Source organism: Ascidia mentula, chromosome 1, assembly GCF_947561715.1.
Source record: "Ascidia mentula chromosome 1, kaAscMent1.1, whole genome shotgun sequence".
Classification (NCBI taxonomy): Eukaryota; Metazoa; Chordata; class Ascidiacea; order Phlebobranchia; family Ascidiidae; genus Ascidia; species Ascidia mentula.
The window spans coordinates 12,454,688-12,472,718 of record NC_138566.1 but is presented as its reverse complement, the minus strand read 5'-3'; the positions used below and the strand labels follow the sequence as shown (position 1 = coordinate 12,472,718).

At 39.4% G+C, this 18,031-nt stretch overlaps 1 protein-coding gene across 1 annotated transcript; it reads right to left on the bottom strand.

Moving 5' to 3' along the window:
* Window positions 1-15,060: 15,060 nt before the first annotated feature.
* On the bottom strand, window positions 15,061-16,011 carry LOC145917803 (uncharacterized). The gene has a single exon (XM_083003092.1). It carries the CDS (start codon window positions 16,009-16,011, stop codon window positions 15,061-15,063), a length of 951 nt encoding a protein of 316 aa, XP_082859218.1.
* Window positions 16,012-18,031: the final 2,020 nt, after the last annotated feature.

Here is an 18,031-nt window from a genome sequence, read left to right as displayed (position 1 = left end):
TACAAGTTTTATTATACAGTGGAAAAAACTGGTACTCCAGTATTGCTTTTGTGGTTGCACAAAGTATGTAACTGTGCGATTTCAGAACTTGTCCATTTTGCAGTATATGACTTTTCGTTAAATAATATTTTTTTTCTGTACAAGTTTTAATATACAGTGGAAAACTCTGGTACTCCAGTATTGCTCTTGTGGTTGCACAAAGTATGTAACTGTGCGATTTCAGAACTTGTCCATTTTGCAGTATATGACTTTTCGTTAAATAATATTTTTTTTCAGTACAAGTTTTATTATACAGAGGAAAACACTGGTACTCCAGTATTGCTTTTGCGGTTGCACAACGTATGTAACAGTGCGATTTCAGCACTTGTCCATTTTGCAGTATATGACTTTTCGTAAAAAATATTTTTTTTCAGTACAAGTTTTATTATACAGTGGAAAACACTGGTACTCCAGTATTGCTGTTGCGGTTGCACAAAGTATGTAACTGTGCGATTTCAGAACTTGTCCATTTTGCAGTATATGACTTTTCGTTAAATAATATTTTTTTTCAGTACAAGTTTTATTATACAGAGGAAAACACTGGTACTCCAGTATTGCTCTTGTGGTTGCACAACGTATGTAACTGTGCGATTTCAGCAATTGTCCATTTTGCGATATATGACTTTTCGTTAAAAAATATTTTTTTTCAGTACAAGTTTTATTATACAGTGGAAAACACTGGTACTCCAGTATTGCTGTTGCGGTTGCACAAAGTATGTAACTGTGCGATTTCAGAACTTGTCCATTTTGCAGTATATGACTTTTCGTTAAATAATATTTTTTTTCAGTACAAGTTTTATTGTACAGTGGAAAACTCTGGTACTCCAGTATTGCTCTTGTGGTTGCACAACGTATGTAACTGTGCGATTTCAGCAATTGTCCATTTTGCGGTATATGACTTTTCGTTAAAAAATATTTTTTTTCAGTACAAGTTTTGTTTTACATTGGAAAACACTGGTACTCCAGAATTGCTTTTGCGGTTGCACAACGTATGTAACTGTTCGATTTCAGCACTTGTCCATTTTGCAGTATATGACTTTTCGATAAAAAATATTATTTTTCAGTACAAGTGTTATTATACAGTGGAAAACACTGGTACTCCAGAATTGCTATTGCGGTTGCACAACGTATGTAACTGTGCGATTTCAGCACTTGTCCATTTTGCGGTATATGACTTTTCGTTAAATAATATTTTTTTTCAGTACAAGTTTTATTATACAGTGGAAAACACTGGTACTCCAGTATTGCTTTTGCGGTTGCACAACGTATGTAACTGTGCGATTTCAGCACTTGTCCATTTTGCAGTATATGACTTTTCGTTAAAAAATATTTTTTTTCAGTACAAGTTTTATTATTCAGTGGAAAACACTGGTACTCCAGTATTGCTTTTGCGGTTGAACAACGTATGTAACTGTGCGATTTCAGCACTTGTCCATTTTGCAGTATATGACTTTTCGTTAAAAAATATTTTTTTTCAGTACAAGTTTTGTTTTACTTTGGAAAACACTGGTACTCCAGAATTGCTTTTGCGGTTGCACAACGTATGTAACTGTGCGATTTCAGCACTTGTCCATTTTGCAGTATATGACTTTTCGTTAAAAAATATTATTTTTCAGTACAAGTGTTATTATACAGTTGAAAACACTGGTACTTCAGAATTGCTTTTGCGGTTGCACAACGTATGTAACTGTGCGATTTCAGCACTTGTCCATTTTGCAGTATATGACTTTTCGTTAAAAAATGTTTTTTTTTCAGTACAAGTTTTATTATACAGTGGAAAACACTGGTACTCCAGTATTGCTTTTGTGGTTGCACAACGTATGTAACTGTGCGATTATAGCACTTGTCCATTTTGCGGTATATGACTTTTCGGAAAAAATATTTTTTTTCAGTACAAGTTTTATTGTACAGTGGAAAACTCTGGTACTCCAGTATTGCTCTTGTGGTTGCACAACGTATGTAACTGTGCGATTTCAGCAATTGTCCATTTTGCGGTATATGACTTTTCGTTAAAAAATATTTTTTTTCTGTACAAGTTTTAATATACAGTGGAAAACACTGGTACTCCAGTATTGCTTTTGCGGTTGCACAAAGTATGTAACTGTGCGATTTCAGAACTTGTCCATTTTGCGGTATGTGACTTTTCGATAAAAAATATTATTTTTCAGTACAAGTTTTATTATACAGTGGAAAAAACTGGTACTCCAGTATTGCTTTTGCGGTTGCACAAAGTATGTAACTGTGCGATTTCAGAACTTGTCCATTTTGCAGTATATGACTTTTCGTTAAATAATATTTTTTTTCAGTACAAGTTTTATTATACAGAGGAAAACACTGGTACTCCAGTATTGCTTTTGCGGTTGCACAACGTATGTAACAGTGCGATTTCAGCACTTGTCCATTTTGCAGTATATGACTTTTCGTAAAAAATATTTTTTTTCAGTACAAGTTTTATTATACAGTGGAAAACACTGGTACTCCAGTATTGCTGTTGCGGTTGCACAAAGTATGTAACTGTGCGATTTCAGAACTTGTCCATTTTGCAGTATATGACTTTTCGTTAAATAATTTTTTTTTTCAGTACAAGTTTTATTATACACAGAAAAACACTGGTACTCCATTATTGCTCTTGTGGTTGCACAACGTATGTAACTGTGCGATTTCAGCAATTGTCCATTTTGCGATATATGACTTTTCGTTAAAAAATATTTTTTTTCAGTACAAGTTTTATTATACAGTGGAAAACACTGGTACTCCAGTATTGCTGTTGCGGTTGCACAAAGTATGTAACTGTGCGATTTCAGAACTTGTCCATTTTGCAGTATATGACTTTTCGTTAAATAATATTTTTTTTCAGTACAAGTTTTGTTATACAGTGGAAAACACTGGTACTCCAGTATTGCTTTTGCGGTTGCACAACGTATGTAACTGTGCGATTTCAGCACTTGTCCATTTTGCGGTATATGACTTTTCGTTAAAAAATATTTTTTTTCAGTACAAGTGTTATTATACTGTGGAAAACACTGGTACTCCAGTATTGCTTTTGCGGTTGCACAACGTATGTAACTGTGCGATTTCAGCACTTGTCCATTTTGCGGTATGTGACTTTTCGTTAAAAAATATTTTTTTTCAGTACAAGTTTTGTTATACAGTGGAAAACACTGGTACTCCAGTATTGCTTTTGCGGTTGCACAACGTATGTAACTGTGCGACTTCAGCACTTGTCCATTTTGCGGTATGTGACTTTTCGTCAAAAAATATTTTTTTTCAGTACAAGTGTTATTATACTGTGGAAAACACTGGTACTCCAGTATTGCTTTTGCGGTTGCACAACGTATGTAACTGTGCGATTTCAGCACTTGTCCATTTTGCGGTATGTGACTTTTCGTTAAAAAATATTTTTTTTCAGTACAAGTTTTGTTATACAGTGGAAAACACTGGTACTCCAGTATTGCTCTTGCGGTTGCACAACGTATGTAACTGTGCGATTATAGCACTTGTCCATTTTGCAGTATATGACTTTTCGTTAAATAATATTTTTTTTCAGTACAAGTTTTATTATACAGAGGAAAACACTGGTATGCCAGTATTGCTGTTGCGGTTGCACAACGTATGTAACTGTGCGATTTCAGCACTTGTCCATTTTGCGGTATGTGACTTTTCGATAAAAAATATTATTTTTCAGTACAAGTTTTATTATACAGTGGAAAACACTGGTACTCCAGTATTGCTTTTGTGGTTGCACAACGTATGTAACAGTGCGATTTCAGCACTTGTCCATTTTGCGGTATATGACTTTTCGTTAAGTAATATTTTTTTTCAGTACAAGTTTTATTATACAGTGGAAAACACTGGTACTCCAGTATTGCTTTTGCGGTTGCACAACGTATGCAACTGTGCGATTTCAGCACTTGTCCATTTTGCGGTATATGACTTTTCGTTAAAAAATATTTTTTTTCAGTACAAGTTTTGTTTTACATTGGAAAACACTGGTACTCCAGAATTGCTTTTGCGGTTGCACAACGTATGTAACTGTTCGATTTCAGCACTTGTCCATTTTGCAGTATATGACTTTTCGTTAAAAAATATTATTTTTCAGTACAAGTGTTATTATACAGTGGAAAACACTGGTACTCCAGAATTGCTATTGCGGTTGCATAACGTATGTAACTGTGCGATTTCAGCACTTGTCCATTTTGCGGTATATGACTTTTCGTTAAATAATATTTTTTTTCAGTACAAGTTTTATTATACAGAGGAAAACACTGGTACTCCAGTATTGCTTTTGCGGTTGCACAACGTATGTAACTGTGCGATTTCAGCACTTGTCCATTTTGCGGTATGTGACTTTTCGTTAAATAATATTTTTTTTCAGTACAAGTTTTATTATACAGAGGAAAACACTGGTACTCCAGTATTGCTTTTGCGGTTGCACAACGTATGTAACTGTGCGATTTCAGCACTTGTCCATTTTGCGGTATGTGACTTTTCGTTAAATAATATTTTTTTTCAGTACAAGTTTTATTATACAGTGGAAAACACTGGTACTCCAGTATTGCTTTTGCGGTTGCACAACGTATGTAACTGTGCGACTTCAGCACTTGTCCATTTTGCGGTATGTGACTTTTCGTCAAAAAATATTTTTTTTCAGTACAAGTGTTATTATACTGTGGAAAACACTGGTACTCCAGTATTGCTTTTGCGGTTGCACAACGTATGTAACTGTGCGATTTCAGCACTTGTCCATTTTGCGGTATGTGACTTTTCGTTAAAAAATATTTTTTTTCAGTACAAGTTTTGTTATACAGTGGAAAACACTGGTACTCCAGTATTGCTCTTGCGGTTGCACAACGTATGTAACTGTGCGATTATAGCACTTGTCCATTTTGCAGTATATGACTTTTCGTTAAATAATATTTTTTTTCAGTACAAGTTTTATTATACAGAGGAAAACACTGGTATACCAGTATTGCTGTTGCGGTTGCACAACGTATGTAACTGTGCGATTTCAGCACTTGTCCATTTTGCGGTATGTGACTTTTCGATAAAAAATATTATTTTTCAGTACAAGTTTTATTATACAGTGGAAAACACTGGTACTCCAGTATTGCTTTTGTGGTTGCACAACGTATGTAACAGTGCGATTTCAGCACTTGTCCATTTTGCGGTATATGACTTTTCGTTAAGTAATATTTTTTTTCAGTACAAGTTTTATTATACAGTGGAAAACACTGGTACTCCAGTATTGCTTTTGCGGTTGCACAACGTATGCAACTGTGCGATTTCAGCACTTGTCCATTTTGCGGTATATGACTTTTCGTTAAAAAATATTTTTTTTCAGTACAAGTTTTGTTTTACATTGGAAAACACTGGTACTCCAGAATTGCTTTTGCGGTTGCACAACGTATGTAACTGTTCGATTTCAGCACTTGTCCATTTTGCAGTATATGACTTTTCGTTAAAAAATATTATTTTTCAGTACAAGTGTTATTATACAGTGGAAAACACTGGTACTCCAGAATTGCTATTGCGGTTGCATAACGTATGTAACTGTGCGATTTCAGCACTTGTCCATTTTGCGGTATATGACTTTTCGTTAAATAATATTTTTTTTCAGTACAAGTTTTATTATACAGTGGAAAACACTGGTACTCCAGTATTGCTTTTGCGGTTGCACAACGTATGTAACTGTGCGATTTCAGCACTTGTCCATTTTGCAGTATATGACTTTTCGTTAAAAAATATTTTTTTTCAGTACAAGTTTTATTATTCAGTGGAAAACACTGGTACTCCAGTATTGCTTTTGCGGTTGAACAACGTATGCAACTGTGCGATTTCAGCACTTGTCCATTTTGCAGTATATGACTTTTCGTTAAAAAATATTTTTTTTCAGTACAAGTTTTGTTTTACTTTGGAAAACACTGGTACTCCAGAATTGCTTTTGCGGTTGCACAACGTATGTAACTGTGCGATTTCAGCACTTGTCCATTTTGCAGTATATGACTTTTCGTTAAAAAATATTATTTTTCAGTACAAGTGTTATTATACAGTTGAAAACACTGGTACTTCAGAATTGCTTTTGCGGTTGCACAACGTATGTAACTGTGCGATTTCAGCACTTGTCCATTTTGCAGTATATGACTTTTCGTTAAAAAATGTTTTTTTTTCAGTACAAGTTTTATTATACAGTGGAAAACACTGGTACTCCAGTATTGCTTTTGTGGTTGCACAACGTATGTAACTGTGCGATTATAGCACTTGTCCATTTTGCGGTATATGACTTTTCGGAAAAAATATTTTTTTTCAGTACAAGTTTTATTGTACAGTGGAAAACTCTGGTACTCCAGTATTGCTCTTGTGGTTGCACAACGTATGTAACTGTGCGATTTCAGCAATTGTCCATTTTGCGGTATATGACTTTTCGTTAAAAAATATTTTTTTTCTGTACAAGTTTTAATATACAGTGGAAAACACTTGTACTCCAGTATTGCTTTTGCGGTTGCACAAAGTATGTAACTGTGCGATTTCAGAACTTGTCCATTTTGCGGTATGTGACTTTTCGATAAAATATATTATTTTTCAGTACAAGTTTTATTATACAGTGGAAAAAACTGGTACTCCAGTATTGCTTTTGTGGTTGCACAAAGTATGTAACTGTGCGATTTCAGAACTTGTCCATTTTGCAGTATATGACTTTTCGTTAAATAATATTTTTTTTCTGTACAAGTTTTAATATACAGTGGAAAACTCTGGTACTCCAGTATTGCTCTTGTGGTTGCACAAAGTATGTAACTGTGCGATTTCAGAACTTGTCCATTTTGCAGTATATGACTTTTCGTTAAATAATATTTTTTTTCAGTACAAGTTTTATTATACAGAGGAAAACACTGGTACTCCAGTATTGCTTTTGCGGTTGCACAACGTATGTAACAGTGCGATTTCAGCACTTGTCCATTTTGCAGTATATGACTTTTCGTAAAAAATATTTTTTTTCAGTACAAGTTTTATTATACAGTGGAAAACACTGGTACTCCAGTATTGCTGTTGCGGTTGCACAAAGTATGTAACTGTGCGATTTCAGAACTTGTCCATTTTGCAGTATATGACTTTTCGTTAAATAATATTTTTTTTCAGTACAAGTTTTATTATACAGAGGAAAACACTGGTACTCCAGTATTGCTCTTGTGGTTGCACAACGTATGTAACTGTGCGATTTCAGCAATTGTCCATTTTGCGATATATGACTTTTCGTTAAAAAATATTTTTTTTCAGTACAAGTTTTATTATACAGTGGAAAACACTGGTACTCCAGTATTGCTGTTGCGGTTGCACAAAGTATGTAACTGTGCGATTTCAGAACTTGTCCATTTTGCAGTATATGACTTTTCGTTAAATAATATTTTTTTTCAGTACAAGTTTTATTGTACAGTGGAAAACTCTGGTACTCCAGTATTGCTCTTGTGGTTGCACAACGTATGTAACTGTGCGATTTCAGCAATTGTCCATTTTGCGGTATATGACTTTTCGTTAAAAAATATTTTTTTTCTGTACAAGTTTTAATATACAGTGGAAAACACTGGTACTCCAGTATTGCTTTTGCGGTTGCACAAAGTATGTAACTGTGCGATTTCAGAACTTGTCCATTTTGCGGTATGTGACTTTTCGATAAAAAATATTATTTTTCAGTACAAGTTTTATTATACAGTGGAAAAAACTGGTACTCCAGTATTGCTTTTGCGGTTGCACAACGTATGTAACAGTGCGATTTCAGCACTTGTCCATTTTGCAGTATATGACTTTTCGTAAAAAATATTTTTTTTCAGTACAAGTTTTATTATACAGTGGAAAACACTGGTACTCCAGTATTGCTGTTGCGGTTGCACAAAGTATGTAACTGTGCGATTTCAGAACTTGTCCATTTTGCAGTATATGACTTTTCGTTAAATAATATTTTTTTTCAGTACAAGTTTTATTATACAGAGGAAAACACTGGTACTCCAGTATTGCTTTTGCGGTTGCACAACGTATGTAACAGTGCGATTTCAGCACTTGTCCATTTTGCAGTATATGACTTTTCGTAAAAAATATTTTTTTTCAGTACAAGTTTTATTATACAGTGGAAAACACTGGTACTCCAGTATTGCTTTTGCGGTTGCACAACGTATGTGACAGTGGGATTTCAGCACTTGTCCATTTTGCGGTATGTGACTTTTCGTTAAAAAATATTTTTTTTCAGTACAAGTTTTGTTATACAGTGGAAAACACTGGTACTCCAGTATTGCTTTTGCGGTTGCACAACGTATGTAACTGTACGATTTCAGCACTTGTCCATTTTGCGGTATATGACTTTTCGTTAAAAAATATTTTTTTTCAGTACAAGTGTTATTATACTGTGGAAAACACTGGTACTCCAGTATTGCTTTTGCGGTTGCACAACGTATGTAACTGTGCGATTTCAGCACTTGTCCATTTTGCGGTATGTGACTTTTCGTCAAAAAATATTTTTTTTCAGTACAAGTTTTGTTATACAGTGGAATACACTGGTACTCCAGTATTGCTTTTGCGGTTGCACAACGTATGTAACTGTGCGATTTCAGCACTTGTCCATTTTGCGGTATGTGACTTTTCGATAAAAAATATTATTTTTCAGTACAAGTTTTATTATACAGTGGAAAACACTGGTACTCCAGTATTGCTCTTGCGGTTGCACAACGTATGTAACTGTGCGATTATAGCACTTGTCCATTTTGCAGTATATGACTTTTCGTCAAAAAATATTTTTTTTCTGTACAAGTTTGATTATACAGTGGAAAACACTGGTACTTCAGTATTGCTTTTGCGGTTGCACAACGTATGTAACTGTGCGATTTCAGTACTTGTCCATTTTGCAGTATATGACTTTTCGATAATAAACACTTTTTTTCTGTACAAGTTTTATTATACAGTGGAAAACACTTGTACTCCAGTACTGCTTTTGCGGTTGCACAACGTATGTAACTGTGCGATTTTAGCACTTGTCCATTTTGCAGTACATGACTTTTCGTAAAAAAATATTTTTTTTCTGTACAAGTGTGGAATTCAAGTCCTTCCTCAATTCCACCTTACAGTTCTTTAACTGGTTGCATAAGGTCGGTCAAGTTTTAATATTCACGTTTATTCCAGTATTCTCGAAATAAGTTTCTGGGTTGCGATTTTAAAAAGATTTAGACCACACCTTATTCAAATAGAATATTAAAGCACGGACAGGCTCATTACACCGGCCTCAACATTGCACCAGCCTCAACATTACACCGGCAGAAACGTGGGCATCATAAAAGAGTAGGTGCTTATTACGTCACAAGACGTCCACAACAAAACCTCTGTAATGGCGGGAAATAATTATTTTGTACTGGGGAGCTTATTGTAACATACCGGCCCCAAATAACGAACGTGGGAACGAAGTTATTTCACACAACAATGGACAATAACGAAACACAGGTATATACACAATTATCAAGCGGCCTCGAGCAGGCACAGCTTGCGCACATCACGCGTGTAAACAGCTTTAGCAGTGCGTACGCGAACACGTCTAACAGCTCCTTCACCGTTAGGGTACACCTCTTCAATAAGGCCTTTCGGCCAAGCGCCCCGGGGGTTCATCTCGTCCACGACCAAAACCAGGTCGCCCACTCTAAAGTTTGCGGAGTGTCGGACCCATTTGTGGCGCAGTTGCAACGTTGGAAGGCAGTCCCGTAGCCATCTCTTCCAAAACATGTCGGCCAACCACTAGACTGCACGGTATGATTTTCGGTAGCCGTCGGCCGTCGCAAATTCGTCTGGGGGGAGCAAACAGTCCATTTTACCGAATAACAACATGTTGGGAGTGAGAGCGCGTATGTCCCGGACATCGTCCCCAACGGCGGCGATTGGTCGGTTATTCAGTATTCGTTCAACTTCTGCAAGAAATGTACACAAAGACTCGTCGGACAACAAAATATTGCTGCCCGCAATCGCTTGAAGAACGCGGCGTATGGAACGAATGACGCGCTCCCATATTCCACCCTGGTGACTTGCAAGCGGGGGGTTGAAATACCAATTAGTTCTTTGCTGGCTCAGATGATTGTGTATGTGAGTTTGATTCCAATTGGTAATACCATTACCTAGCTCACGTTCCGCCCCGACAAAGTTAGTACCGTTGTCGCTGAACACGTCAGAAGGCGAACCTCTTCGACTGGAAAACCTTCGAAAAGCGTTGATTCTTTTGGTAGGGCACCCATGATTTGCTACCATGCCTTGGCGTGCCGCAGCTTGCAGCTCGTACACTGACGACGCGCCGTACAGCTGAATGTCCCTTTATTATTCAATACTTCTCGCGAACTGACACGAGCACATGTAGAGTCCCGCTATGTCCTTCGGAGCGGTGATAATTATCTATGATTAAATCCGTTACATGGTGGCGATGGGGCAGAATTACCTGATGTTTCTGTTGTAAATCCAAGTCTGATTTACGTAACCTTCCTCCAACATGAATTGTTCCGTTGACGACACAAGGGTTGAGCTTGCACAGCGACGACGTGTAGCTCGTTGCACAATGGTGTTTAATTCCTTCTTCAAAACTTTTACAGTTCACCAGATTCGCTAGATCAGCAGGAAAAGCTTCTCGTTGCACCAATTGCAGGATATTTCTCGTGGCCTGATCCAACTCTTGAACTGTTAGACCAACCGAACAAAATTTCGGATTCTCAGTGAAAACTGCAGTTCTTCGTCCGTATTTCCACACCAGACAATTCCTGAAGCGGTTTAAACCAGGCAACTGATTTTTGTAAGGTAACCCACGAGGAGAAATGTTGCAACAGGCTCTGTAAAGGCATTGGGTTATCGGTCACATTCACAGTACATACAGTGTGTGATTTTAATTCTAGATCTGCATCCAGTACGGGAAGGACATGCGGTTGATCTGGCCAAAATTTCCGACCTTTCCACAGGAATTCTGGTCCCCTAAACCACGTTCTGGCCTTTTCAAATTCGCTGGGCATCAACCCGAGCGAAGCAATGTCGGCGGGATTATCCTTACTTCCCACATGTCGCCACTGCGACGGTATCGAGTGCTTGTGAATAACAGCGAGTCGATTCGCAACAAAGGTCTGAAAGCGGCGTGAAGAATTGTGAACGTAGTGCAACACCGTGGTGGAATCAGACCAAAACCACACATTGTCTACGTCATAGTCCAATTCATGAATAATCATTGTTCCCAATTTGACAGCACTTACTGCGGCCACTAATTTCAGCCGAGGTATCGTGACCGGCTTCAGAGGTGTCACTCTTGATTTTCCTACCACCAATGAGCAGTGTATATTCCCGCTTGAGTCCTTAAAACGTAGGTAACAAACAGCGCCATACCCGGCCTCGCAGGCATCACCAAAGCAGTAAAGTTCAGTCAATACGATAACAGTGTCACGCGGTTTGAAGCAACGTGGAATTGACGCGTCTTTTAACAAAGGCACTTGGTCCAACCAGACGTTCCAATGCTCGACCACACTTTGGGGAAGTGGGTCGTCCCAACCAAGTTGTTGGTTGCACCGATTCTGCATCAGCATTTTCATGGGAAGAACAAATGGTCCATTTTGCAGTACCTGACTTTTCGATAAAAAATTTTTTTTTTTCAATACAAGTTTTATTGTACGGTGGAAAACAATAGTACTTCAGTATTGCTTTTGCGGTTGCACAACGTATGTAATTGTGCGATTACAGCACTTGTCCATATTGCAGTATATGACTTTTCGATAAAAATTCTCTTTTTTCAGTACAAGTTTTATTATACAGTGGAAAACACTGGTACTTCAGTATTGCTTTTGCGGTTGCACAACGTATGTAATTGTGCGATTACAGCACTTGTCCATGAGACACAACTGATACATTTCCCTGTCGACAAATCGATCGAAAAAGTCGTAATGAAACTGTAGCATCCTCAGCTTGGCATATTGGTCAACGAAAAATCCAATGTGCACTGGTAAATTTTGGTTGATCCGACGCTTTTCCATCTTGACTTCATACAGGTCATCATTGATTTCCTCTAAGTGCTGGAACCTCGGCTTATTAACTGACATCCGAGCACCTTTAGCTTCCTGGTAGAAGATATCACGTTGAAACTTTTTGTTCGTTAGCATCTTGCCGTAGGAGCTATTGCCTGGAAATAAAGCACACTTAACAATAAACAAATACACTTCAAAAATCAAAATAAAAAAAAATTACCTAAAAGTTTAAACGTGTCTCCAATGATCTTTTAATCAGGGTTGGCCTCACCCAAACGTCGTGCTGCAGTAACTTCATCACCAAAGGTTTTGAGTACCACCTCAGAAGGGGGATGGCAAGCAAGATTTTCTTCTTCATCATGCTCCCATTTAAGCACCTTCGTTTGGTTTTCAAAACACCGTACTTCTCTGCATGTCCACGCATATACTGTCCAATATGAGCTCTCGATACTTCTATATTTTTAAACACAGGGCTTAATTCCTTGAAATGCTCTCTTTTTTCAGGTGGAGCAATGATGTCACACTCCACTAGCCCGAACAAGTCACCTTTCCGCAATGCTTCTCGCATGGTGAAAAATTTGTATTTTTTGGGATGCGAAACCCGGGAACTGGGTGTGATCCATCAAAATCACGCACTCGCTGATTGTGCTTTTGGAAAGCATATCAATCATATTCCCACATTTCAACAACCTTATATCCAAGACTACCGAGGTATGCTGTATGTTCAGCTGTCTTTTCACAGGCTTTTGTAGCTTTTTCGAGGGAATCGAAATGGACACCACAACGATCACAACCATGAAAAAAGCAGCCGTGAAATTGAAAAACTTTGTTGACTTCTGCGCAGTACCCATCCACGGGTAAATTTCGTTGACCGAGACGATCTTCGCCTCCCTTGTTGAACTGATGACGAATAAATAAACCATATTCTTGTGCGCGCCAATCAAGCCACACCCGAGCCATGTACCGTGACGTGAAGATTGCATCAAACTGAATCCTTGGGTTTCATTTTCGTATTTTAAAACAGTGAAAAAAGAAGTTGGCATCTGTTGCATAATCCCCCAGAGGTAAAGAGCATTGCAGTCAAAGCCGATTACTGCTTGACATACACGGGCTTTAGTACCGCAGTGCGGATTTTGGTTTCATTTTGTTCGTGGTAGCGGTGAAAAGCTGTTGCTGGACCTCCAACTATATTGGCCCGATTGAGTTTGTCCTTAAATCTTTCTCCAAACAGTGCAAGAGACCTCATTAAATATTGTACTTATTACCTCTTTAAACGCGTCAACACCACGTTCCTCGTAAAAGTTGCAAAGCTTAGAAACAACATCGAGAAAAGGAACTACATCACGGTTATTGTACCACACAAAAAAATCTTCCAGGGTGTGCATTTTTTCGTCACGCCATGTGTCTTAACAAAACTGGTACTCATTTTCGGTTATAGTTGAAGCTGTGATTGGAGGCAATGAAGTTTCTTGTAACTTTTCAACTGAAGTCATGTATTCATAAGGAAAAAAACCTTTGCGTGATTTGCAGTTAAAGGCTTACAACAGGGAATCATAAGTGTAACGTCCGTTGAACGCGCCCCGGTTCTTGGCGCGGAACGTCACACGAGGCGGAATTCCCGCAGTTAAAACGCGTATCTTTAATGGGCCTCGAACTCGCTCACTCAGTTGATGTTATGTTTGTTATCGAATGTGCAGCACGCACTCGTACGCAAGATGGAATGTATTCGATGTATAGACGGTACAGACGCCGGGAGGAGACGAAAGACACGTATAGGACACGTGGACCCTTAGAACACGGTTTCTACACAGAAGGCAATGAGTCAAACCAATACACTTCACGTAGATAATTACAGCATAAGGCTCACCAACTATTTGGGAACCGGGAAACTCTGGACCACAAAGACGGTCCAAGCAGTTACTGTCGCACACCTAAACGAAACAGGCAACATAAACTACAATGCGCCACTATGACGTAACACACACAATGCTTACCGATAATTTTGGGCGACAGAAGATTGAATACCACACGCTTCACGTGTGTACAAATGCAAGAGAGACACTGTGAGTACAAAGACAGCGTCAACACCGTGTGTAAACTTAATCACATTAACAAGGGCAGCTATACTGTTCAGCGAACTGACTTCTAAATCATCGCAGTTAAATTTGCCAAAATTACAATTTACACATCTCGGTTATTTGATTCTTGAGTCGTTTCACACATATGTACAAATAGACTCACCAGAAAATGTCCCCTCGCAACACAAAAAACCTTTTGCAAGAATGAAATGACGTAGCACTGTGCTGCACAGTTGTCGGACACAAAAAGGACAAAACCACGTTGCGTTGTCACTTAAAACTTGGTCTCTTATTATTGCGTCACAGACCGTATGATATTGCAACACACATTAGTGTAGAGAAAAATGCGCATTCATAGAAATCGGCAATTACTGGCAAACAAGATGTAACATACCCCCCCACAATGTACGAATCCAAGGAGTACATTTCAACACAACACACAAACATCGGACAGTAATTGCGAACACAGTTCACCCGCAACTAATCACGCATCGCGTCGTCGCGGCACAATAAGCACAATTTTGCGATTGGGCGTCTTAACGCACCAGTGTGAGTCTTGACGATTACCTGACGCACAACTCCTTTCCGATCAGGAAGTACCTCAACCACTCGACCCAGGAGCCACTTGCTCCGGGGCTGGTTGTCATCCGCCACAAGAACCACGTCATTGACCATAAAATTGGAATGTCCACTTGCCCACTTTGATCTGGGCATGAGTGTAGGCAGGTACTCGCGAGACCATAGCCTCCAAAACTGATTGGCCAGGTATTGTACCTGACGCCACCGGTTTCGATGGTAACAGTCCTTCCCCGTGAACAGTCCTGGGGGCATATTCGGCGCTGCGCGTTGCAGCAGTAAATGATTGGGAGTAAGGGACTCGAACGTCACTGGGACCAAGGGACGGGAGTTTAGGATTGCCTCGACCTCTACCATCAGAGTGCACAATCGCTCATCAGACAACGTCTGCTCCGAGAGCAGGGCGTTAGGAATTTTGCGCACAGCTCCCATACCCCACCCTTGTGGCTGGCAGTGGGGGGATTAAAACTCCATGCAATTTCGCGTTGTTGCAGATATTGGTGAATCTGCTGTTGATTCCACTTCTTCAGTTCTTCGCGCAGGATACGCTCGGCTCCGACGAAATTCGTGCCGTTGTCACTGAAAATCTGGTTTGGACGTCCACGACGACCGATGAACCGTCGAAGGGCTCCAATAAAGGAGTCGGTCGACAATGAATGGGCTATCTCGATATGTGCGGCCCTGGTGGAGAAACAAGTAAAGATGCAACCGTACCTCTTTACCTCACTTCGCCCTTGCTTCACAAGGAAGGGTCCGAAGTAGTCGACACCCACCACTGAAAATGGTGGCTTGTTGGCCTGCAGCCTCGCAGCAGGAAGGTCTGCCATCATCTGCTTCCCCAAGAAACCGTTTCGTCGTCGCCAAGAGAGACACTTGCCCAGCACGCGTCGAACCGCCACACCTCCTTTGACAATCCAGTAGCGTTGTCTAAGGGACGACCAGGTGTGTCCCATTCCAGCATGACCAACCTCATCATGCTGCTGCATTATCACCAGGTCTGTAACTCGATGGTCGTTCGGAAGGATGATCGGATGTTTCACGTCGAAGTCGATTAATGCACGCTCCAGCCTTCCGCCAACCCTTAGAATTCCATCAACAAGAATTGGGTTGAGCTTTCCCAAAGCTCTCTTCTTCTTTGGCAAACAAACAGTTCCGTCCTTTGCCTTTGACACTGTAGCAATGACGTCTGGGAAACTGCGCCCCTGCACGTACTTCACGATACCAAGCTCAGCAGCTTTGAGTTCGACGACAGTTAATTGACCAGTCAGCACCCTGCACTTCGACGGAAACCTATTGGCTGGCAACATCGACTTGTATCGGAGCATCCATCCGACAGCCTTCTTTAGCCGATTCCAGGACGAGTACTTGGCAATAAGTCGATCAGTTGGAGATTCGTTGGCGACGAGACAAACAGTTTGAGCTTCATTCTTTATTTGAAGAAACTCGATCGGCACGTTGGACAGGTCGGGGGAAGAGGGCCATGTATCTTCTCTTTCCCAAAGAAACTGGGGTCCACTGAGCCATCGGCTAGATCTTAGAAATTTGTTCACACCAAGTCCACGTGACGCTTCGTCAGCAGGGTTTACCTTTGTGCTTACATGCCTCCACTGATTTGGATGAGAAGACTTTTTGGAATGCATTCTGATTTGCCAAGTAAACTTTTTTTAAATTGTGCGTTGTTATGTGCCAGATATGTGATTTACAGGAGCAAATGCGCGGAAACGAACCCGACCTTAACGAAATTTGTGCTTTTTTTGAAGAATCTACGTAACTGTGAATTTAACCTAGCAAAAAAAAGAAATACTTTATATTTGCATAAAATTAAATGGTCGCATACTGTCTAAAGTACTCAACGTAACTTGTCATGTTATTTTTAACTTTTCGCTCTGCTCCCTTTCGTTCTGCTTCTTATGTGTGAATTGTGGTAGCGTATTTGTGTAAAATAAAATAAAACTTGATAAAAAAAAAAAAAAAATATTTGCTCTCGCGAAGCACCCTGCGACTTAACGACCGCCTCTGCAGTTTGAGGCTCGTGGACAAGCTCTTATAATTGCCTCCGTCGACGTCTGCAGTTTCTCTAAATTACAATTATACTTTGCAAGCATTTATTCTAATATTTTAATTTATGTAGTTAAAGGTATTAACGCATTCTACAAACCTTTCTTCACCTTCGACGGCCGCTGGCCCCAACACGTCTACGCCACTGAAATCATATTGATTACCTTGAAAAGAATTTGCGCGTTCATTGACCGCTTCCCCATCCTTGCAATTTTTTTCTACTTTTAGTTCTTGTGAAGCAGTGTACTGTGGCAAAGGTGGGTTCGACAAACATTTTAGGTTATGGTCGTCAAAACATTAAACAGGCAAAAGCTCACAAACCTTTCAACGGAACTAACATTATCATTACCACCGGTGGCCGCCATTGCGCTGTTAGCTTCGATAACGCCACTATCAATGTCGACAGGTGTTTCAGAGTCTGTCGGCGACCGCAACATGACCTCGCTGCGAAAACAAGACTGTTTAACTCCCCTCTGTAAAACGGCGGTAAACCTAACCCTATCTCTCTGGCAAACTTTGTGGAATTTTACTCGGCGTAGCTATATCAATTGTCGGCGTATTCAGTAGCCCAAAGCCAAAACCCTCGCCTGTTACGATCGCCACTTCGGGGAACTTTTCCTCGTCCGTTTTCATTTCAGACTGTTTTTTAACGCTGGAAAAATTTTAAACAATATTAAATAAACTTAATATGAATTACTCAATATTAATAGGTATCGCTTACCTCGCATCGACAGGACATGTAAGACCGACTGCATCAAAGCTCCCATTGCGATTTATTGGGCCAGATTCAAGTTCCTTTAAAATGTTATCAAGAAATTCACTCGCAAACTGATGTTCATCACTGTAGTTACTACAAAGAAAGTATAGGGTTGTGACAAACGTTACACATCAACCCAACAGCTATTTAAAGGTATAAACTGAACAATAGTATTGGCTCAAAAAACAATTCATTAAAATCGCTTTTACATATTTGATGCTCCAAACATAGGTTCTTGATTTTCAATGTTGTCAGTAGTGACTTGGTTTGACGGATCTGTTGCTGAATTGACCAATTTCTCAGCGGCTAGTCCAATATTTTTTCTTGTTGGCGTTGGTCGTGGATTTACGGTGGCGCCAATTGATTTACTAAGGGCAAAAACGGAATTCATTTGATTTCATTTTATTTTTTAACAACGATTCTATTTACCTTGGCTTTTTCTGAACTTCTGCTCCACAATTGTCAGTGTCCGATGTACGTTTTGTCGTTCTACTGCAGAAACATAAATTAGA

Coding starts and splice junctions, on each gene's coding strand:
- LOC145917803 (XM_083003092.1), bottom strand. CDS start 16,011: ATGTTGCCAGCCAATAGGTTTCCGTCGAAGTGCAGGGTGCTGACTGGT.